General features: G+C 45.2%; 1 protein-coding gene across 1 annotated transcript; it reads right to left on the bottom strand.

Annotated features, from left to right (window-relative positions):
• Window positions 1-3,400: 3,400 nt before the first annotated feature.
• LOC128111811 (nmrA-like family domain-containing protein 1) lies at window positions 3,401-21,548 on the bottom strand. The gene is made up of 5 exons (XM_052740220.1): window positions 21,358-21,548; window positions 14,831-15,069; window positions 12,480-12,726; window positions 10,889-11,079; window positions 3,401-4,314 (listed from the first exon to the last, which is right to left on the bottom strand). Exons 1-5 carry the CDS (start codon window positions 21,479-21,481, stop codon window positions 4,135-4,137), a joined length of 981 nt encoding a protein of 326 aa, XP_052596180.1. The 5' UTR covers window positions 21,482-21,548; the 3' UTR covers window positions 3,401-4,134.
• Between the last annotated feature and the right edge of the window lie 2,194 nt (window positions 21,549-23,742).

Raw genomic sequence — 23,742 nt, forward strand, 5'->3', positions numbered from 1 at the left:
CTTGGGCTCCCTATCTGGGGTGAGTAGACCTGTGTGTTACATCTCCCCAGAAAAAGTTTAGTCCCAGAATACCTGCCATCTCAGCAGGTGGGGAGGTGGAGGCTGGAGGATCCGGTGTTGAAGGTCATCCTTGCTACCCAGGAAATTCAAGGTCAGCCTGGGCTCCTGTCTTTTCAAAAGAACAAAACAAATAAAAGTCATTCATCACCAGAAGAATAGCAAATAAGACAATTAAGTATGGCATGGAAAGCGCTAACCCTGAGCTGAGAGCTCTTCTTTCCTCATTTCTCACGGTCCTTGCCAGGCCTCACCTCCAGCTCCCTGCCCTCACCCTTGGCAGATGCTCTGGGGCCAAACGGTTAGATGGCTACTTCAACTCTGGGCTTGTCATAAATGTAGCCAAAAACTTAGAAGGCGCTGTATCATCCTTAGCCAATGGACCACTTCGGTAAGAAAACACACGGGAGGAGGGAGAAGGCCACAAATGCACCCCCCACTGCTAAAACATGATTTGCAGAGTTGAAGATGCAGGGCATGGTGAGCGAATGATAATAATATGGGTGGGTCAGTGAATGAATCAGAGTGATCGCTCGATCTTAAAGCAAAGCTGAACTGTAGAGGTTCTTAGTGTTTTCTTATGGTTCAGGTCTTGGTCTTTTGAGGCAGGGCCTCACACTGTAGCCCAGGCTTGGCTGGAATCTACTATGTAACTCAGACTGGTCTTGAACTCTGGGCAGTCCACCCGAGTCTTGAGATTACAGGTGTGTGCCCCTCTGCCTGGTTGAATTTGAGGACTAATGCTCATGCTTGTCCATTGAATACAACATTCCCCAGAAAGTTCTATTTAAAGTTTTTTTTTCATAAAAAAGTGTTTGAGAGCCAAGCAATGGTGGTGCACGCCTTTAATCCCAGCACTCAGGAGGCTGAGCCAGGCAGATCTCTGTGAGTTCGAGACCAGCCTGGACTACAGAGTGAGATCCAGGACAGGCACCAAAACTACACAGAGAAACCCTGTCTTGAAAAACAAAAAAAAGTGTTTGATTTAGCTCTGTTTTGAAGGCTGAAAGGCCAATACAAAATGTAGGTCTTTTAGAGGGCCAAACTCTGTAGCAAGTATCTTAACAGGTCTTATTAATAAAATCAAACCTGAAGCCAGTTATTGGGGTGAATGCTGGAAGATCAGGGAAGCAGAACAAGCCACAGCTTCCTCACCTCGCCAATTCCTCAGCTGATCCTATTTCCTCAGACTGGATGCCTCTCAGCTGAACTGTGCTGCTCAAAAGCCTAAAAGCTTAACCAGCTCTAGTTCCTGGTCCTCACGCCTTATATACCTTTCTGCCTCCTGCCATCACTTCCTGGGATTAAAGGCTCACTTCCTGGGATTAAAGGCGTGAGTCACCATACCTGGCTGTTTCCAGTGTGGCTTTAAACTCACAGAGATCCTGATGGATCTCTGCCCTCCAAGTGATAGGATTAAAGGCATGTGTGCCACCATTTTCTGGCCTCTATAGGTAGTGGTTGTTCTGTTCTCTGACCCCAGACATTAGGGTGCACAATATTTTGGGGAACACAATATCACCACAAAACTCTGTGTGGGTACATGGTCCTCAAGTTGTTTTAAAAACTTGTGCCCTTAGCTGGGCAGTGGTGGCACATGCCTCTAATCCCAGCACTCAGGAGGCAGAGACAGGCAGATCTCTCTGTGAGTTCGAGGCCAGCCTGGTCTACAGAGTGAATTCCAGGACAGCCAGGGCTACACGGAGAAACTCTGTCTTGAAAAACCAATAAAAAAAATTTACAGAAAATGGAGTGAGTATCGAGCTTTGTGCTAGGATTTTATGTAGGTTCTTAGGAGGAAGAGAGCTGATGAAGAACAGGAGTGAGACGCCCGTTGAGTTGCCAGTCTAGGGCTTTCTGCCGGACTTACAGACCAGCATTGGGATACCGCTGGTCAGTCCAGCTGTCTCACCAGCCATGTCCAGGTGCCTCTCGGTTTCGGTCAAATCTTCATCTATCATTTCTCAGTGCTCATTTAGGTTCTGTCAGAGGCAGGAACAATAAGGACAAACCCGATGAGGAGCCGGAGCTCCCTCCTGGCAGTCTTGGCCTCTGACCAAGACAAGACCAAGAGCATGTCAGGCTTGTAACCAAGAGCAAGAATTAGGGACTGAGAGATGGCTCAGCAAGGAAAGGTGATTTCCAACCCTGCCCACCGGAGTTTAATCCCTAGAACACGTAGGTGGAAGGAAAATACAACCTCCATGTATTTTGTGACACACACACACACAATCACTAATGTTTGGAAGGAGTCTGGTAGAAGATCCGCCTCGGCTCCCTTCCCCATCTCTTTCCCTAAACCCACCCCTTCACAGCCCGCCAAACACAGCTCCTCCCCCAGAGAGGCTCAGGATGACTCCCACAGGGTATATAAGCACATCCCAGAAAACAGACTCATGGTTCTTCTGATCTCACGTCCCTGTCTCCTCTGTGTGCGGGGGAGGGGGGGCGGGGGGCAGGGAATCTCCTGGGAGCACTTTACCCATTAAATCTGGGCATTCCAGTTTGGTCTGATTTGGTTTGTTGCAATAGCGGAGAGGCCTTCAGGGGGCCTGAAACTTATCAACTAATAATAATTAAAAAAAAAAACAGAGCCGGGCGGTGGTGGCGCACGCCTTTAATCCCAGCACTCGGGAGGCAGAGGCCGGCGGATCTCTGTGAGTTCGAGGCCAGCCTGGACTACCAAGTGAGTTCCAGGAAAGGCGCAAAGCTACACAGAGAAACCCTGTCTCGAAAAACCAAAAAAAAAAAAAAAAAAAAAAAAAAAAAGAACTACTGCCTTTAGGGTCCCTGCACTAAAGCTGCATGGCCAGTTTCCAACTCTCTCTTCTCATCACTAACATAAAACCCTGCATGTAATCTTGGGCCGTCTTTGAATATTACAATTGTTTGTGTAGGGTAAAAAGTCCAAGCCCCCTTCCAGGTTTTGAAAACCCACCAATCCCTGAGCCCACCCAAGCTCAGGACTTGAAATTCCACCAATCCTCACCCTGGAAAACTCCACCTCCCAAGAAGCTCTCTATAAACCTGCCTCCCACTCAGTTCTCTGCTGCTTCTCTCCCAAGCGGAGGCAGCCACCTTCTTGTGTCTTTCCCAATAAATCTCTTGTGTGAGGTTTGTTGTGCTGTGTGACTTCGTGGTCTTTCTTGGCTCTCAACCTCCAGGATACCTCTCCCCTCGGAGCTGCAACACTTGTATGGAGGAAACCTCTCCCCTCAGGGCTGTAACACTTACATTTTGGAAAAATTGTATTGTGGCATAGTATATACAACTTAAAATTTGCCATTTTAAGCATACAATTCATTGGCAATAATTACATTCACAATATTGTGTATCTGTGGCCTCTGTTGTCCAAATCTTTTTTCTTTAATCAACTTTAATAGAAACTCTGTAACCATTAAGCGGTGACACTTCCTCCCTGCCCCAGTCTCGCGTCTACCTTTTCTGTCTCTTTAAGGTACCCGTCTAGATAGTTCTCATAATTGGAATCATGCATATTTATCTTGTTCTGTCTGGCTTTTTTTCCAATTAGTTCAATGTTTTCAAAACTCAGCATGGTGTTGTATACATCAGTACTCCATTCCTTTTTTAGGGCTAAATAATATTTCCCTATACATAAAACACTGTATTTGTCTGTTCATCATTTGATGGTCATTTAGGTTGTTTTTAATTTGCTGAAAGTTTTGGGAAAACCAAGCTGCTAGGGAAATTTCAGAAGGGGATCCCTCATTCAGAAGAAAACTGAGAGACCTCCCATTTATATTAAGGGAGATAGATGTTCTGAGTTCCTGACAACTTGGATCGTGGACAAAAAGATCTGGAGTAGGCAATGTATTCTGGGACTTCTCAATTCACCACGCAGCTCTACCACCATTCATCACTAGCTGGAAAGTTTTAGGAGAATGAAATTGCTGTGTCGAATCTCAACTGCAGTGTCTCTCCTGGAGAGAAAGCACAGAGACCCTCGGATGGTACAGACAATCATCTCCTCAACCTAGCTGCTCTGTAAAAGGGAATGTTGTGCTGCAGCATGATCTGAGGGACAGGAGACAGTGCAGCCTCAACAGCCGAGGCTCCTCACATGTCCCTAAAGGCTCCCTGGTTCTCTGAGATAAACTGGCTGAAGCTTCTGATTTGGGGGTTTAGACGATGGGTGAGCTTGATGTCCCGGCTGGGCTTCATTTGATAGAAACGAAACATGTTGGCCAGTTCCTCTGCTCCAGGGAATCCCAGCTTTGCATAAGCTTCTGGCGTGATCTTTCAAGAAAAAGGAAGACAGCAGTCAATGTTACGGTTTGCGTTTAAAATAGTTTTCCATATTCATCTCAGTAGGGATCCAGGCCCACATTCTTTAACTCTGAAATACTTCTCACACACAGTTTGTCAGAAAACTGACTGGTGAACTGATTGAATGGTAAAATGAATGGTAAATTCTGATCCAAACTATGTAAAACTATTTATCGTCTTTAAGTGTGCCATTCAGTGGAGATAGGCAAGTACTTCTCTGCTGAGTTACTGATGTATTTGATTACAGGTTCTGACCGCAGCCCCTGCTGGTGGTGTTACACCTGACGATGCTGAAGAAGGCTCGACAGTCTCAGGTCCAAGCATCTGGATAAGGTAAATCTGCGCATCTTCAGGGGGCTTCATCTGCTTTTCTCCCGGATTCCCCCAGCAGGCCCCTAGGATGGTCTGCCCTCCTGGCTACACAGGCATTAGTTCCTCAGCAAGCAGCTCTTTACTCGGCTGATAGCTCATCCATTTTCTCCTTTCATGGGTAGAGATCTGCTTTGTTTTTTTCCCCGTCAAACACTCTAGCCTCTGCCAGGACCAGGCAAGCCCAAACAACAATGGAGCACATCCCATGCTTACTGAGATGCCTCTGTCCTTAACTCCTGCCTGACACTAACTAGATGCAGATAACTGCCTCTACTGAAGAAACGGTATCCTCCCTAATATCTGATCAATATAAGCTGCCCTCCCTGCAGAGACGAGCTGTGACCGTACAGTTCTGCTTTTTTTTGTTCAATTTAAAATTTTTGTATGTATTTATTTATGTGTGTATGTATATATATATGTGTGTGTGTGTGTATACATATGTATGTATATATAATATATATATTATATATATATATATAATATATATGCATGCATATGCAGCACCAGGGTGGGGGTCAGGGAACAACCTGCAGGAGTCAGCTCTCTCCTGTCACCCTGTGAGGCCAGGGGATCAAACTCAGATCATCAGAGTTCTCAGTTGCCTTCCCTGCAAAGCCATCCCACTGGCCCTTCCCTTGTTCTTAGAAAAATATGCATGAGGCAAGGCAGTGGTGACGTTCCATCCCATCACTTGGGAGGCAGAGACAGGCAAATCTCTGTGAGCTCAAGGACAGCCTGGCCTACAAAGTGAGTTCCATGACAGCCAAGGCTGTTACAGAGAAACCCTGTCTTGAAAAACCAAGAAGAAAAGAAAAGAACAATGTGTGTGAGAAATAAAAATGTATGGACAACCACAATCACGTGGCTTCTGTGTCTTGAGGAGCCTGGACTTGGTGTGTACCTCGGCCTGGCAATAAACTTCCTCCAAATTCAAAACAGATCAATAGATCCATGATTATCATATGACATTTTTAATAATGAAAATTCCTGTTCCAGCTCTTGGAGGACTGCTTTGAGTCTAAGGCTGGTCTGCATTATATAGTGAGTTCCAGGCCAGCTTATCTCAAAGAAATAAAAAACAGGAAAGGGGAAAAGAAAGAAAATTAAAGAGCAACATATGTGTCCATCAACAGAATAAACATATTATCATATTAATATATTTGAAGAAGTTTAGCAAAATAGAAAAATGTTCATAACATTGAGTGAAATGGCATTGAACGTTGTTTTAAGTATAGATAAATAGGTATGTTATATGGGGATGGAGAGATGGCTCAGCATTTAAGAGCACTGGCTGCTCTTCCAGAGGACCTGGGTTCAATTCTCAGCATCCACATGGCAGCTCACAACTGTCTGTAACTCTAGTTCCAGGGGATTTGACACCTTGACACCAGTGTACATAAAATAAATTTAAATTTTATATATATATATATATATATATATATATAAATTACACGTACTGGAAAAGGATTGGAGTAAACCAGCAGACCTTGTTATCTGTGAGAGATTAATGGGTGGGTTTTCTTTTCTTTTTCTTTTCTTTTCTTTTTTTTTTTTTTTTGAGATGGGGTTTCTCTGTGTAACAGCTCTAGCTGACCTAGAACTCCCTCTGTATACCAGGGTGGCTTCAAACTCAACAGAGATCCACCTGCCTGTGCCTCCGGGGTGCTGGGATCAAAGGCGTGTGCCACCACTGCCTGGCCATTTTTCTTTTTCATAATTGCTTCAGTTACCCTAATAAGCATTTGTTATTTTTGAAATTAGAAAGATAAGGGCTAGAGAGATGGCTCAGTGGTTAGAATGCATACTGTTCTTGCAGAAAACCTGGGTTTGGGTCTCATCACTCACACTGAGCTACTCTTCTGGCTTCCCAGGACACCTGCATGCATGTGAACATACAAACACATCACACACACACACACACACACACACACACACACACACACACACACATTTTTAAAGAAATGTTTTTGTTTAATTAGAGAAATATTTAAAACTTTGAGTTTGAAAACAGAATAATGTATGTTAGGAGCATGGAAATCTGTTTAAGTCACACTGTCATCTTGTAACTATGACAACTAACATCTCATTAAATAGGGATTTGTTGCTGCAGATTTTTAAAGGATTTTTGAGATCTGTTCTCTTGCAACTCACTTTCTGAGAGATCCGTGTTTCCCGGGGGTTGGACAGACAGTTCAGGCAGTCCTGAACAACTAACTGGTGAGGGTCTGGTGGACTTTGCTTACCCTGAATCCCTCAGTCCCACAGGCTTCCCCTCGTTACAGAAAGTTGGGCAGGCCCGAGGGTACCAAACCAGGAGGGCTGGAGCGCCACCTTGTGGCCAGATGCTTCCTTCCCAAAATCAACATAATGCCTAAGAGTTTTTGCTACCTGAGGACGAATGTGGGCTTGTTTTCAAGACAGACTAGAATTAACCATCAAGACAACAGTATTAACCATCCTGTAGAACTTCCTGCACCTAGTGCCCCAGAACTTTTCATGCTAGAGAAGCCTCAACTGCATTAGAAAACAAATAAATGGTCCAAGAACTTCCAGGGACCAGGCATCCATCTAAAATGCTAGGAAGATCCAGAGCCACCCAAAATTCTGTTCACTCAGTCCTGTAATCATGAATATATTTTGCATCCCATTATCCATATGTCTCACCTTTCCTCTGTCTCTTCCGTATTCCGGTCAAACCATCAAGAGAAAAAGGAAACAGGACCCAATGTGAATGCCCCAGGAGACAGAACACTAGGAAATATATGTATGCACAGGACCCTGAAAGACCTCCCATGAGCCTACCTTTGCGTTAGGACTGCCTTCTTAGGCTTGGAAGAACTCACTTCCTCTATGAAATTTTGTGTGGTTTCAAAGATATCCTAGTTTCGAAGATACAGTTGTTCTCTTTTGTTTTGGGTTTTGTGTTTTTGTTTTTCAAGACAAGGTTTCTCTGTGTAGCCCTCGCTGCCCTGGAACTCACTCTGTAGACCAGGCTGGCCTTGAACTCACAGAGATCCACCTGCCCCTGCCTCAAGAGTGTTAGGAATTAAAGGTGTGTTTATCTGGCTGAAAATATAGCTGTTTTATGTCTTGATTGACACCTATCATGGTTTTTCCAGAATAAAAAAATCTATTAGTGTCCTTACAACTCTTAACACCCAACGTGAATTGGAAGTCCACACAAAAATCACCACCAACACCCCTCCTCCTGTGAGTGGCTGGCCAGGGAGAGTGTGTGTGTGTGTGTGTGTGTGTGTGTGTGTGTGTGTGTGTGTGTGTATTTAAAGCCCCCTACCCAACTCCCCCATCCAAATGACACCCTACACCAAGAGCTGCTGATGCTGACAGGAATATGCTTTCCATTTCTGAGGGGAATTTGGATATTCAGGAACTGGGGTCAATACGCTTTCTTTTCTGTTTTGTTTCGTTTTTCGAAACAGGGTTTCTCTGTGTAGCCCTGGCTGTCCTGGAACTCACTCTGTAGACCAGGCTGGCCTGGAACTCACAGAGATCTGCCTGCCTCTGCCTCCCAAGTTCTGGGATTAAAGTCGTAGGCCACCACTGCCAGGCTTCAGTAAACTTTCTTCTGGGGTGGGATGTTGAGACACAGTCTCACTCTATAGCTCAGGTTGTAACTCACAAAAATCCTCCTTGCCCTTACATCCCGAGTGTTGGGATTACAGATGTGTGAGCTACCACACTGGTGTGGTGAGTTTGTCAACTCAACACAATCTAGAATCACCTAGAAAGTGCATCTCAATGATGGATTGTCTGGATTAGCTTGGCCGGTGGGCATGCCTGTGAAGGATTATCTTTTTTTTTTTTTTTTTTTTTTTTTGGTTTTTCGAGACAGGGTTTCTCTGTGTAGCTTTGCGCCTTTCCTGGAACTCGCTTTGGAGACCAGGCTGGCCTCGAACTCACAGAGATCCGCCTGGCTCTGCCTCCCGAGTGCTGGGATTAAAGGCGTGCGCCACCACCGCCCGGCAGGATTATCTTAATTGGGTCATTTGAGGTAGAAGGCTCACCCTGAATGAAGGAAGGCAGCCATTTCCTTGGCTGGGCTCTGGGCTGAACGAGAAGGAAAAAACCAAACTGGGCACTAGCATGCAGGAATTAATGTGTTGCTCTCCGCTCTGGACTGTGGATAGAATGTAACCAGCTGCTTCAAGTTCCCACCATGGTGACTTGCCAGCAATGCTGGACTGTACCCTGGAACTGTGAGCCAAAGAAGCCCTTTTCCCCTTAAGTTGCCTTTGTCGGGGCATCTTATTACAAACAAAACGATGATACCCAGGGTAGATAACTATCTCTTCAAGGACCACACATAACGTCTTGAGGCTTTTGTGGGCCATATGGTTTCTGTTGCAACTATTAGGCTCAGTCACTGCACCAGCAGGAAAGTCTCTTCTATCCCCCACCCTGTCAACACCCGTGTGAGGAAATGGTACTGATCCTTCCCACTTGTCTGTGAAGAGCTGTCCTTGCCACACTTTGGACCAGACGCCTCCTGTGAGACTCATGGCACTATAGGTGATTGACAGCTCACTAAAGTGTCCTCAGGAGTCTCTTCAAACCCATTCCTTTTTTAAGGATTTATTTTATTGTTGATGTGTATGTGGCTGTGTTTGAGGGTGCCCAAGGAGGACAGAAGGGAATGTCAGGTCCCCCCAGAGCTGGAGTTACAGGTGATCGTGAGCCTCCCAGTGTGGAAGCTGGGAGACACACTCCAGCTCTCCGAAAGAACAGCAAAAAGACTCTTAACCACTGAGCCAGCCCTCCAGCCCTGAAACCTATTTCTCGCACAAAATGTCTTCTTGGCACCTACAGATAGTCAGGATGACACAGTTAATACCTGATGGCACTATAAATTCCTCCAAGTGCTTAGCAGTGGGCACACAGTACTTGATGTATCCCTACTGTGTGCTGATCACTAAGGTAGACTAAATATGTCCTGCCTCATTTTCGCAAGGGCACCCTGAGGTGGGCTCTTTAGTGCCAATCTCCAAGTGAGGAAGCTGAGGCTGGGAGACTAGAATGCCTGTGTTCCCCGCCCCCACCCGCCCCCCCTGCCTCCCCCACCCACAGTGAGAGCAAGGAGGGGAGTAGGTCCAGCGCAGGTGACAGAAAAGTTGTACCTTGATCTTCGGATTCTAAATTCCTTCCCTACGAAAGTAATTTAGTTTACTTAGCAAGCCAATGAAATAAAGCCATAGAAGTGAAGGTTTGTTAGTGTAGCACCCTTTCCATTCTCTACTGGGAGTCTGGGTTCCCCTCTAAATCCACCAGTAAGTCTAATGGATGTGTGGATCGGGGGATATTAGCTGAGGTAGCCTCCTGTGGTCACGCTGATCATCAACGAATTCACCTTCGGAGCCAGGCATGACTGCGGCTGCTGTGATTCCAGCACAAGGGCGTCTGGGGCGGGGTATTTACATCAAGCTTGAGGACAGCCTGTGCTGCTTAAACCCTGTCTTGGGCCCATGACTCAGCAAGTAGAGGTTCTTACCGCCTAGCTAACAACCTGAGCTCAACCTGTGAGCCACATGTGGTAGAAGGTGAGAACTTGCTGTGGAATAATCCTGTTGTTCACTGTAAACGTGTACTACTCTCATCAGTTAAGAAAGAGCTGACTGGCAGATGGCTAGGGGCAGAGAGAATGCTAGGAGGAAGAAGGGCAGGGGCAGGGAGTTACCATCCAGACACAGAGGAAGCAGGACATGTACAAAATGAGGTAATGAGCCATGAACCACGTGGCAGCAAGTAAAAAATAGAAATGGGTTGATTTAACTTATAGGAGCTAGTTAAAAACAAGTCTAAGCTGTCAGCAGAGCATTTATAATTAATAATAAGTCTCTGTGTGGTTATTTGTGAGCTGGCTGGTGGGACAGAGCTGCCTGGCAGTCCTGGTAAAGAACTTCACTACAAGAACTGACTTCTGCAGGTTGTCCTCTGACATCCACACACACAATATGGTATGTGCATGTACATGTACACACACACACACACACACACACACACACACGCACACCGCACACCGCGCACACGCGACACACGCACGCCGCCCACACACACACGCACACCACGCACACGCACACGCACACACATCAATCGACCAATCAATTTTAAAAATGAAAAAGAAGCCAACCATGTCTCAAACGATAGAAGGACTCACCTTGGCATCTCGGATGTCCTTCCCCAGAGTTCGGGACAGAACGTCAGCGTACTGCTGTATTGTTAGGGACTCTGAGCTGAGGCCCACAGCCTTGCCTACGAACTCCTCTGGAGAAGCAAAAATGCTAGAGACAATTGCTCCGACGTCGGCGACAGAGAGCCCATCCATCGGTACATCCCCCATGGGCAGTGCTAGTTACAAAAACAAATAAAAAATAAGCTGTAGTATCACGTCCCTTGGCAGGTCCTCTTCCCCACACTAGTCACTTCATCAAGTCTAACCACTTAAACAAGAGGCATGAAAAGCAGCTGCTGTGGGAAGAGGTCACTGGGGGAGCAGGCCTCAGAAGGCATGAAGGGCATGGAACCATGCAGTCACTAGTTCTCACAGGGCTATAAAAAGCTGGTGGTTCCTTAGGAAATGTCAGCTCTTCCCATAGTAGAGACAGGCTCAGAGACACCAGTGCTGCAGTCTGAATATTTGGGATCCTGTATGGGAGTGGCCATTACCTCTTCCTTCACCCAGGGCCACTCTAACTCTATGCAGTCTGTGCTGGAGCAGGCTGGGGACCCGTCTCCTGGGAGATTATGCTCCCTGGAGACTAACTCTGATGATGGGATCCTGTCCTCGACTGCTGCTGAAGGTCAGCTAAAGCAGCTAGGACTCCTAGTCGTCATCTTGTTTAGCTTTCCCAAGAGACATGAGGAAACTGAGGCTTGAGGACACCGAGCTAACTACACACATGGGGAATGTTATCATGGAGGGCTAGAAAAAGTAACCTGTGTGCTGTGGAATAATCCTTTTGTACACTGTGAAGATTTGTTGCTTGGATTGGTTTAATAAAGAAGGTGACTGGCCAATAGCTGAACAGAATAAGGTTAGGCAGGAGAACCAGACTAGGAGAATTCTGGGAGGAAGAAGGATGGAGTCTGAGGATTTGCAAAGAGGAGACGCCAGCAGACACCAAGGAAGCAGGACATGTAGAAAATGAGGTAACAAGCCGTGAGCCACCTGGCAAAAAGTAGATAAGAAATATGGGTTGCCAGGAGGTGGTGGCACACGCCTTTAATCCCAGCACTCGGGAGGCAGAGCCAGGTCCATCTCTGAGTTCGAGGCCAGCCTGGGCTACCAAGTGAGCTCCAGAAAAGGCACAAAGCTACACAGAGAAACCCTGTCTCGGGAAAAAAAAAAAAAAGAGGAAGAAAGAAAGAAAGAAAGAAAAAAAAAGAAATATGGGTTAGTTTAAATGTAAGAGTTAGCTAGTAATTTAAATGTAAGAGTTAGTTGAGCTGTTGGCCAAGCACTTACAATTAATATTAAGTTCCTGAGTGATTGTTTGGGAGCAGCTGCGGCGGGTCAGAAACTTCCATCTACACCTGTGTGCATACCAGGTACAATCGTGGCCTCTGGGGTGTGGCTGTCACTAGGAAGTGTCGGACAATTCACTGGCCCTCTAAACAGGTCACAGGGCCAAGAAAACCAGTGTGTCCACTGAAAAGGGGCAGGAAGTGGGGGATGGAGGGGAAACCAGGAGGGGAGGAAGGAGGCAGGAACAGCTGCCGGTGGACCTTCCCTGCAACCTGGCGTTTACCTAGGGTGTAGTAGCCATCTGAGGTTTTCACTGGCTTCCACACAGTGAGGAAGTTCTCAAAATAAGCTGCCAAGCGGATGCTGGTCATGGGAACACCGATGGACCAGAAATACTCCTCCACTTCCCCCTTCCCGTCGAAGTGCAGAACCTTCAGCTTGCCCCCGCTCAAGCGATCCACGTTCTCCAAGCCACTGTAAACCACGTGTTTCAGGCCCAGGCGCTTGGCCGCATCTGCCACCAGCTTTCCCTGAAGGTCAAAATTAAATCCTTTGCACACAAATATACATTTATATTTTTTTTCCTGGTATCTGCACACCATTTGCATTTTGTGGAAAAATGCAAAAAAAATCCATATACACATAAATGTATATTTTCTCACTCTCCTCTCCTTCCCTCCCCCTCCCCACACCTTGCTTATGGATTCTCTCTTTTTTGTTTTTAGTTCTAAATTTCCAACGCTCCCTTCTCTTCCTCCCTCCCTTCTCCTCCTCTCTCCCCCTCACACTCCCTTTCTTTCCCTCCTGTTGCTGTCTCACTCTTACCTATAAACCCTCATGTAGCAGTCAGGAGATGTGAAGCTAAGAAGTGACAAATAACCTTAGGGTCAGGTTTGGGGTGTTCGTGTGTGTGTGTGTGTGTGTGTGTGTGTGTGTGTGTGTGTGTGTGTGTGTAAATGTCAGAATTACAATTCAAGAAACACACCAGGCCGTAGTGGCCGACACCTTTTAACTCAGTACTCAGGAGGCAGAAGCAGGCAAACCTCTGAGTTCGAGGCCAGCCAGGGCTACACAGAGAAACCTTGTCTCAAAAAAAAAAAAAAAAAAAAAAAAAAATTCAAGAAATACTTTTTTGGTTTTTTGAGACAGGCTTTCTCTGTGTAGTTTTGGTGCCTGTCCTGGATCTCGCTCTTTAGACCAGGCTGGCCTTGAACTCACAGATCTGCCTGGCTCTGCCTCCCAGTGCTGGGATTAAAGGCGTGCATCATCGCTGTCTGGCTCAAGAAATACTTTTAAGGGGTGGGGGCAGGTAGGGAAACTGGGCCTAGTAGCACAGATCTGAAATCCCAACTACTTGGGTGCCTATGGCAGGAAGATCACAAATTCAAAGTCTTCCTGAGCTACAGATTGAATTCAAACTAGCTGGGGCAAATGGTAAGATCATGTCTCAAAATAAAAAGTTAAAAAATAAAGGGCTGAGCATGGAGTTCAGTGGCAGAGCACCTGGCACACGCCCTCCCCAGAACTTAATACTATGTGACATTCCAAAATTAATCCGGCAAACATTAAGTGGCACGACCAATTCGACAAGCATTTCTACCCACTATTTACTTTTCTGAACTTTTATCATTTCTGCAGGTAGCTGATGCTCTCCGTAACTTTTTTTAAAATTTGATAAGTTTTTCAAATTTACATACACAGAGGCAGGGAGAGGGAATTTTCACAGGAGGATAGAGCCTATAATCTAAAAGAAAACAGTTCCTGGTTGGCTGGAGTGGCTCACACCTATAATTCCAGCATTTGGAAGGTTGAGACAGGAGGATTGCTATAAGTTGGAGACCAGCCTGGGCTACCAATACAAAGCCAGCCTACACAAAAATAAAAACAAGTAACAAATGAAAGCCAGTTTGCTGCCCCTACATGCTGGTTAGTACACCTGGAGGAAGCGTTTTCATCTCTCAGTCTCTAACCCTGAGAAAACATGTTTACGCTGCATGCCCCATTTTTTAAACTCATCAACCTAGCATGTCTCTAACAGTAAAGATGTAGCACTGTCTCTCCTCTCCTCTTGCACATGCACAGACCTGCACACAAAACTCTCTTCTGCTGCTGTGCAAAGGCACAATTGCCTTTTTCCCTCATCCCACTGTCATGGCTGGGGTGTGATCTCTGCTCAGCAGAGCTGAGTCACAGCACATAGTACCCGGTTCACACACTTCCCCCACACACCCTCCTTACCCTGGAGCTATTACTCCATTTACCTGATTGCTTATTTCTTTTTCTTTGTACCCTTTACTAATTCATCCCCATATTCTCTGCTTGAAGTATAAATATACTGGTCATATTTTATCTTCCCCTTTGCTATCCAAGTAACCTCAATGTATGTGGGGCCTCCCTGCCCTGCTCCTACAAACAGTAATATATGGAGGATTTAACGGCTGGCTCTATTAAGCGACTCTTCTCAAATACCAACCCTCAGCAAGTACCTAAAGTGCATATATTTCCTACGTGTCAAGGAGAACGTTGCAGGGCGAGGCTTACTTTGGGGCCCAAACTGAGACTAGAACAGAGAGAAGTGGGTGGGGGAAGAGGAAGGGACTTCAGGGGGAAAAGAAGGAATGCTTCGGCTCCCACCTGACACACTTCCTTCTCTTTGCTGAGATGGTCCCAGAAGTTGGTCACCACAAAGGCTCCATGGGCCCCTTTCAAGGCCTCTTCCACAGATGCAGCGTCATCTAGATCACATCTGACCACCTCAGCACCAAGGTCCCGAAACTCTAGGGCGTTTTTCCGAGTCACATCCCTGGTCAGCACTCTCAATGCGAAATGTTTGTTCTCCAGAATAGACCTGGCCACAGAGCCACCCTGAGCCCCTGCAAGGTCAGAAAAAGAAGAAACACAGGATTAGAAAAAAACAAACAACCAAACAAAAAACCTGCTCACTAGAAGATTCCAGCTGCACATGGAGCTATTACTGAAGGACCCACTTCTGGAGGCACCATGGGGAAATTTAGGCATCCCATGGCTTTCAAACTATCCAGGCCATAAGAGGGAGAGGACCAGGAGAGGCTGGAGGGAAAAAGCAGGCCACATGGTCAAGTGCAGACCCCCAATTAAACAATTAAACACTATTATGCGACATAGAAACTATGGGGGCTTTTTGTTTTTAGTTCTCACCCCTTGAATGATTCTCTCTCTCTCGCCAGTTATATATAATATTTATGTCTATTCAAATTTTTCCAGTGCTGAGGATTAACCCAGGGCTTCACATATGCTTAGCAAATGCTTTACTACTGAGCTCTATCTCCCCAAGCTTAGTCTATATTTATAAAACATTTTGAAAACTTCCATAAGTTTTCCTTTTTGCTGTTGTTGTTTTGTCATCCATGATGAATTGTAATAGGATCATCTAATCACCTAATTTGTGTTCTCTGAATATATGCCAGGTGCTGTGCTGGGTTACTGACATTTGGATTTCTCCATCAAAGTGACTGGAGGCCTGTCCTGGATAGTTCTTTGCACCTGTCTACTGCCCTGGGAGGCTAACCATTTTGGATTCTGCCTATGTTTGGGTCAAGTTGGCAAAACCCAACCAGCACAACTGATGTCTTGTCGACTAGACACAAAAATGCATCACTACCAACTATAACCTTTCCTTTCTTGTTTATCCCCAAGATCTCATATTAATATCAACATCACAATATAAAACACATTCCACCTTTTAAAAGTCCCACCATCTTTAAAAATTACAAGTCAAATTTGTCCAGTGGTGTGTGCCCCCACGTACATAAATAAATAAAATAAAAGAATTAAACAAAAAAATTATCAAGATTAAAAAAAAATACAAGTTAAAAGTTTAGTCTCTTCAGAGCCTGGTGGTAGTGGTGCACGCCTTTAATCCCAGCACTCAGGAGGCAGAGCCAGGTGGATCTTTGTGAATTCGAGGCCAGCCTGGTCTACAGAGCAAGATCCAGGAAAGGCGCAAAGCTACACAGAGAAACCCTGTCTGGGGTAGGGGTGGGGGGTGGGGGGGCTGGGGGTGGGGGAATTTAGTCTCTTCAGAAGTTCAAAGTCTCTCTAAAATATGCAAGGTCTCATGACTGGGTTCCTGTAATGTTAAAATTAAGTCACATACTTTCTTACTCCAGGAAACAGTTGCATTCAAAGCAAAACTGAAGTCCAGCGGGACCCTGTCAGACATTCTGGCTGCAAGGGGCTTGAGTAGCCTCCTCTCAGGCTCTGCCATCTACACATAGTGAGACACAGAACACTTCACAGACTCGGGCAGGCTCCACGCCACAGCTGCTGCTGTCCTTGGTGGTCCTTCCATGGTACTGACATCTCCAAAATACGGGTGTTTCTGCTGCAGCTGGGCAGCACCTTCCTAATAGCCTCTTGGCTTCAGGGGCTCTGACTGGCTACATAGTATCAAGCCTCAACTTCTCTTCTACCTCAACTGTGGCTGCATCTTCAATGGTCTCTCCTGGCCTCCAACAGGACCAAGCTTCAGCTGCTCTCCATGACCCACCTCTTCATGCTTTCAAAACTGTCACCACCTAGGAAGACTCTTACATAGTACCAAGTTTGGCTGCCAGCACCTTGATGGCTCTGAACCACAGCTTCTGTGTGCTGACTCTGAGGAAACACTTCAGTGAAGATTTCAATCAGTGATGCTGCTCTCTTCTTAATCACGGCTGGTTCTTCAGCCCCAGCTGACCAGAACCTCAGATTCTTTTCTTTTCTTTCTTTTTTTCTTTTCTTTCCTTTCCTTTCTTCCTTTTGCCTGTGTAGTCCTGTCTGTCCTGGAACTCACTCTGAGATCCGCCTGCCTCTGCCTCCCAAGTGCTGGGATTAAAGGTGTGCGCCACCACACCCACAGAGTCTTAATCCATTAATTCTTAATGACCCACAGACTCTTAATTCAAAATGTCAAACAGCCCCATCAAGTCTTAAGGGACACTCCAACTTCCCTCTGAAACTTCACAAGCCTTCTTCCTCTGTCTGCACTGCTTTCAACCTTATTTTCTAAATTCCCATAATAGCTCACTAAGCACTGAGCACTCAGTAGTTTTTTCTAGCCCAAAGTTTCTAACTCCTTCCACAATCATCTCAAAAACATGATCTGGTCTGTCATAGTAATATTCCAAAATCCTGGTACCAATTTCTGCCATTGTTAAAGGTTTCTATTGCTATGATAAAACACTATGACCAAAAGCAACTTGAGAAGAAAGAGTTTATTTCATCTTACAACTCTCAGGTCACACGCCATCATGGAGGGAAGTCGGGGCAGGAACTCAAGGTAGGAACCTAGAGGCAGGAACTTGGAGGCAGAAACTGAAGCAGAACCAAGGAACACTGCTTACTGGCTTGCTCCTCATGGCTTGCTCAGCCTCATTATCCAGCCCTGGCTAACCTGGAACTAGCTATGTAGACCAGGCTGGCCTTAAACTCAGGGAGACCCACCTACCTCTGCCCCACAAGTGCTGGGATTAAGGACATGCAATACCACACTCAGCTTTTTTTTCCCTCCAGAAGATCTTGCTAAATTGGCCCAGCACTCACTCTGTAGCCCTGGCTAACCTGAAACTAGCTATGTAACCCAGGCTGGCCTTGGATTTCTAGCAATTTTCCCATCACAGCTTCCTGCATGCTGGAATTACAGGCCAGTGTCACCATGCTCAGCTTTCTTGTTTCTTAGGGGATTTTGTTTTTATTTATTCATTTTGTTGTTGTTGAGCAGGGCCTCCTATAGTCCAGAATAGCCTGGAACTCACAATGCATCCAAGTTAATCTTGAGCTCCTGACCCTCTTTCCTCTACTTTCCAAGTATTGGTATTACAGGTGTTTGTCACCACACCCTGCTGACTCTGAGACTTGAATATTCTACCAATAAAGTACACCATAGCCCAGATATTCTCCCATCTTGGGTGCTCATTCTTTTTTTCAACCATTCCCTCCCCTTTACTGATTCTGTTTTCTTTTTATCAGTTTGTTTTAATTTTCATGGGGAGGCTTTTCTCAAACATCTGATAAATTTTGGCTACCTATTCATTCACCCTTAACCGATTTGCTACTGGCCACCACCTGAGGCTCATGGGCAAAGCCAGCTTGTGAAATGGTAGTTCTTCCTCTAGGGTTAGATCAGTGGTACATCAGGTGGGTACCCACAAGAAGAGAAGCTGAGAACAATTTTACAAAAGTCAGACATAATGATACTTGTCACAACAACTGGGATGGAAAGCTTGTGCCTGTAATCCCAGCACTCACGATATTGAAGCAGGAGAATCAGTGTAAAGTCATCCTTACACAGTACGCTTTAAGGTTAACCTGGGCTACAAGAAATCCTGTCTCAAAAACTTATACACATGGGGGCAAGGGTGAGAGGCGTTCTAGAGAAGAATCTCTGAGAAATTTAGTGTGTTATAACGGAAATAAAGTTTCAAAAGGGAAGAGCTGTGTGGTGGTGCACACCTGTGACTCAGCACTTAGAAAGCAGCAGCAGGAGATCAGAAGTTCAGTGCCAGCCTCAGCCACACTGCAAGTCTGAAGCTAGCGTAGACTGTGAGGCCCTATCTAAAAACAAACAAACAAACAAAAACCCCTAAAGAGACATAAAATTGCCACAGAGCCCAAAATTGGAGTGGGTGAGAGAGACAGACAAATAGAAAATAAAAAAGAAATGTGAGGAGACTGAGCCCAGAGCAATTTCAAAATGAAAGTGTGGAAACTACCTTAGAAAATAATTTCTCAGGCTGGAGAGATGGCTCAGAGGTTAAGAGCACTGCTTGCTCTTCCAAAGGTCCTGAGTTCAATTCCCAGCAACCACATGGTGGCTCACAACCATCTGTAATGAGATCTGGTGCCCTCTTCTGGCCTGCAGGGATATGTGCAGACAGAACACTGTACACATAATAAATAAATAAATCTTTAAAAAAAAAAAAAAAAAGAAAATAATTTCTCAGGGTCCAAAGATATTGACTGAGTTTCCAGAGCTCTGAGCCCAACACAATAATACTTAAATCTTGAAAACTGCATCTCCAGTGGTGACTCACACCTTTAATCCCAGCACTCAGGAGGCAGAGGTAGACGGATCAGTTCAAGGCCAGCCTGGTCTACAGAGGGAGTTCCAGGACAGCCAGGGCTGTTTCACAGAGAAACCCGTCTTGAAAAACCAAACAACAAAAAAACTGCATCTGATTTCTCTCTCTCTCTCTGGTTTGGTTGGTGCTCTGCTTTTGTTTTCGTTGAGACAGGATTTAATGTAACCCACAGTGTCCTTGAAATCCTGCCTCTGCCTCCCAAGTGCTGGGATGTCAGGAGCATGTTAACACAACACCCAGCTGATTTTTTTTTTTTTGGTCTTTGTTTTAAATAAGTTTATTTAAAAACCAGAATGACTTGAGGGAAGGACCAGGATTTGTTTTAAGAGTAACTTGCCACTGGGTAATGGTGGCACAAACTTTTAATCCCAAAGGCAGGCAGATCTCTGAGTTCCAGGCCAGCCTGGTCTACAGAGCCAGTTCCAGGACAGCCAGAGCTACACAGAGAAACCTTGTCTTGAAAAAACAAAAAGTACCAAAACAAAACAACAACAAAATTTTCAGTCAGACACGATTTGTGTGTTATAAAAACAGTGGGAGCAGAATAACAGCTGGAACATAAAAAACAAAAAGCTGAATAAAGACGGCACTCGCTCAGAATGTCGTGTTTGCACAGCTACCAGAACCTCCCTCAGCAGCGGGCCAAATCTCAGTGGACCTGAGCCCACAGGCACCGGCCTGCCCCTGAGAAGGTTCCCAGTGCTTTCTGCTTACCAGACTTCCTTCCTAGCCTCCCCAGAGAACTTAAGCCAATTCCTCTGCTCAAAATCTTTCCATGACTTTTGTCTTTCAGGAAAAACATTCTCGCCATACTCTGCTTTTGTTTTTGTTTTAGGGATATGGTCTCACTCTGTAGCCCTGGCTGGCCTGGCACAGCACTCTATATGTAGACCAGGCTGGCCTTGAATTTACAGAGGTCTGCCTGCCTCACAAGGGCTGGGATTAAAGGCGTGTACCATCTCGAAAGTCCCCAACCTGTTTTTCTTTTCCTTCTTCGTTTTCTTTCCTTTTGGCACATGAGTAACCTGCCTCCCTGGCCATGTGGAGCTTGTTTTCCAGTGTGGAAAGACAGGAAAGACGGGTCAAGGTAGGGAGGTGACTTGGCTAGAGCAAAATCTCATGTTTTAAATGGAGGTCTGGAAACACCCATAAAGGTGACATCTGAACGGAGCCCGGAATGCTGTGTGGGAGAAAACAGAGTGAGTGACAGGAAAGATCTTTCTAGGCTGGGGGAGCAGGTGCAAAAACTCTAGAGGGGTATGCATTTGAAAAACAGAAAGGAAGAGCCAGCAGAATGGCTCTGTGGATAAAGGGCTTGCTTCCAAGTCCAGAATCACAACCTGCACAATTCTCTCATACACACACACACACACACACACACACACACACACACAATGTACTACAATAATTTAAAAGGAAAAGGGGAGCAGCAAGGAAAGCCAGTGGTCTAGGAGTTCTCACTGGGGAGGAGGTTTTTGGAGGACATTAACCAAGACTGTATTTTCTTTGGATTGAGACACCATATGCTGACATTTTCAAAGGGATCATTAAGAGGCTGGGGATATAGGTCTCAACTGATTTGATTAACAATTTGCCAAGATGGCTCAAACTGTTGGGGGAGAGAGGAAAAGTGGAGGCTGCTTTAAAAGGCACAGGCGTCTCATGTCACGGTGGTGGTGGCCAGGCTTCCACATTCCCTGCTTCCTGCTTGCTTCTGCAGCTTATCCAGCAGTGAGTGGGAGCGGTACCTCATGCTGAGCTCAATTTCAAAAGAGACTTGCACCAAGAAGTAAGCCAGTGATGGGGAAGACTATCTTTACCTTTCTAAGGATAGTTTTTCACAAAGTCAAGCTAACTTGCTCACATCAAAAACACTAAGCACAAGATGATGTCTTTCAGTTTATTTCCAAGGGCTGTTGGTTCTGCTCACCCTCTGAGCCTCAAAAGCTAAAACCCGGAAGTCAGAAATGTGAGCAAAGTTAGCATGAATTTCTATGCCAGGGCTATGCAGAGGAACCCTGTCTCAAAAAACAAACAAACAAACAAAATACTTTTTTTTACCTGTTGCTCCAAACACTGCGATTATTTTCCTGTCGGCCATGTTCCCAGGCAAAGAAAGAGATGATGGAGAGCAGCCCAGCCGGCCAGCAGAGAGAAACGGGAAGTGCCGTTTCTTGCCTGGCATGACATTTATAAGCAGGTAAGAGCACCACACCCGTGTACAGTGCCCCTCCCTGGTAAAGCTTTCTTGTTTCCACTAGGTCCTTCACTCACTCTGACTCTGCAGTTTTCCAGTAATGATTCATGCAGAGCAGGGGTGGTGGTGGTGGGTGCATCTGTGCGCCATGCCCTTTCTAGAAAGAGATCTGCATACACATAATTGAATAGTCTACTTGTTCTGAGCTAACGTTCTAGCCTAGCTGGTACCTGAAGGAGTGCAAAAACATTACCCAGACCCAGTCGACAGAAAGTGCCTGAGTCTAGATGCCCAGGGAGGCCATAACCAGGCAGACAAGCGAGGGCCATAGTAACTGCGGTACAGGCATCAGTAATTTCAGGAGTGTGCCCACCACCTGCTGAAGGTGGGATTAGTTGCTCTAAAAGAGGGGATGCACTGTGAGGGCCATTCCTTTAAGATGTCAACCTGCTACCTTTTCTCATCCTTTGAATAAAGCTCAACTAGACTCTGGTCCTGTCCCTGGGCAGATGTCAGTGGTGACAGCACCATCACTGTATTCTGCTTCTCTCACTCACTTTTCACAAGGGGACCAAACATCAGGTGGTCCAGCATCTCAGAGTGCCTCTGTTGCAGTTTCCTCAGAGTTCTGCATCCTGAACAGCTTCAAGGCTGCTGGCTGGGATGGTCCAGCCTCACAGACTACTCCAGCCAGGACTTCAGATAAGCCTTGCAGCTTTCCCATTGCACAGAGACTGGACAACAAATAATACAGTTGACTCCCCTGGGGTTAGGCCATTGTCCCAGTTTTCTCAGGGTCTCCTAAGAATTCCAATGCCCCCAGACAACAGGAAGCAGTCTAGAAAACATGACACTCACGTTCCCAAGAGGTGGAATGGGTAATTTTTGGTCATTGAGAGGTTTGGTTACAAGTTGTTACTGGTCATGGTTTAAAAAAAAAAGCTAAACAAAGGAGTTGCATTCAAGAATCTCTTTCTAAAGGACAAAAGGGGGATATAATATAGAAATGACGAGATAAAAGGTAGATTGTTGAGTCTACATTTGAACAACTATTAACCTCAAATATTTTACATTGGTATGGATTTTGGTTTATTGATACAAATTTAAAGTTATTTTTGTTATACTGTATGTATGTTTCTACTCTTGTTTGGAGTATTGTGCTTATGCAGCTCACTTAAAAATGTAATGTACAATTAAGAAATGCAGGTTAGTAGTTAGTCATCTATAATAATCAAACTTGTAGTCATATTAGGTATGTTTTCAGGGTTAAACAGATACATTTAGATAGATAGAAAGTATTCAGACACTTCAGAGACCTACAGAATATGGCATTTAAGATGTTTAATAACCTGAGGCTTTTCATGGCAGTCACACACATCTGCTCTTGGCAGCACCAATCTACTTCAGAGAAGATGATGGGCATCGAAGAACCTCTGCATGGAGTTTGTTTTCTTTGTAGCAAAAGCTAACCATTTGGGCAAGAAACTGCCCTTGTCTCAAATGCTGATTGTATGCTATCCAAATTAGACAAGCAGGACACAAAAGAAAGCAACTGCCAAACTTTGCCAAGACAAGGTAGGACAGTCCTTCAAAATTCCCTGCTTCTCAGAAATGTCTGTCAGATATACTAGGCCTGTGGGCCAAAGATGGATGCCCCAACATTACAGAGGAACTTTGGGTGACTGTTCAGACAGCCAGATGTCCCTGCCATTAGGTAATATTATGTCTGGGGTCTTTGATAGAGTTAAAGACGAAATAGTTAGACGAGTTTTCTTTAGCTATGATAAAAAATAAATTAGGTATAAAACTTTAAACTCACAAAGATAAGACATAATAGAATATTTTTGCCAAATACAAAGGATGGATATTGTAACTGTAATTCTTACTTGATAACTGTTTTTGTTGTATATAGTTTTACTATGTTAAAGTTAAAACCTTCCTCTTTCATTAGACAAAAAGAGGAAATTTTGTAGAATAATCCTTCTGTACACTGTGAAGAGATGTTGATCTCACTGGTTTAATAAAGAGCTAAATGACCAATAGCTAGGCAGGAAGAGGTTAAGTGAGACTTCCAGACAGGAGAGAACTCTGAGATGAAGAAGGGTGGAGTTGCCAGGAGACACGGAGAGAAGCAAGACGAGCATGCTGTCCTGAGGAAAGAAACTGAGCCATGTGATAGAATGTAGATAAGAAATATGGGTTAATTTAAGTTGTAAGAGCTAGTTAGTAACAAGCCTAAGCTATCGGCC

The sequence above is a fragment of the Peromyscus californicus genome, unplaced genomic scaffold, assembly GCF_007827085.1.
Source record: "Peromyscus californicus insignis strain IS unplaced genomic scaffold, ASM782708v3 Scaffold_16__1_contigs__length_79575227, whole genome shotgun sequence".
Classification (NCBI taxonomy): Eukaryota; Metazoa; Chordata; class Mammalia; order Rodentia; family Cricetidae; genus Peromyscus; species Peromyscus californicus.

What these genes read in the sequence shown, in the direction of transcription:
- LOC128111811 (XM_052740220.1), bottom strand. Translation starts at nt 21,481, where the DNA reads ATGCCAGGCAAGAAACGGCACTTCCCGTTTCTCTCTGCTGGCCGGCTG. An exon ending in AGATGGCTACTACACCCTAG is followed by an intron (nt 11,080 to 12,479) that starts GTAAACGCCAGG and finishes TTTTGTAACTAG; the next exon opens with CACTGCCCATGGGGGATGTA. An exon ending in AGGACATCCGAGATGCCAAG is followed by an intron (nt 4,315 to 10,888) that starts GTGAGTCCTTCT and finishes TTTTCTTGAAAG; the next exon opens with ATCACGCCAGAAGCTTATGC.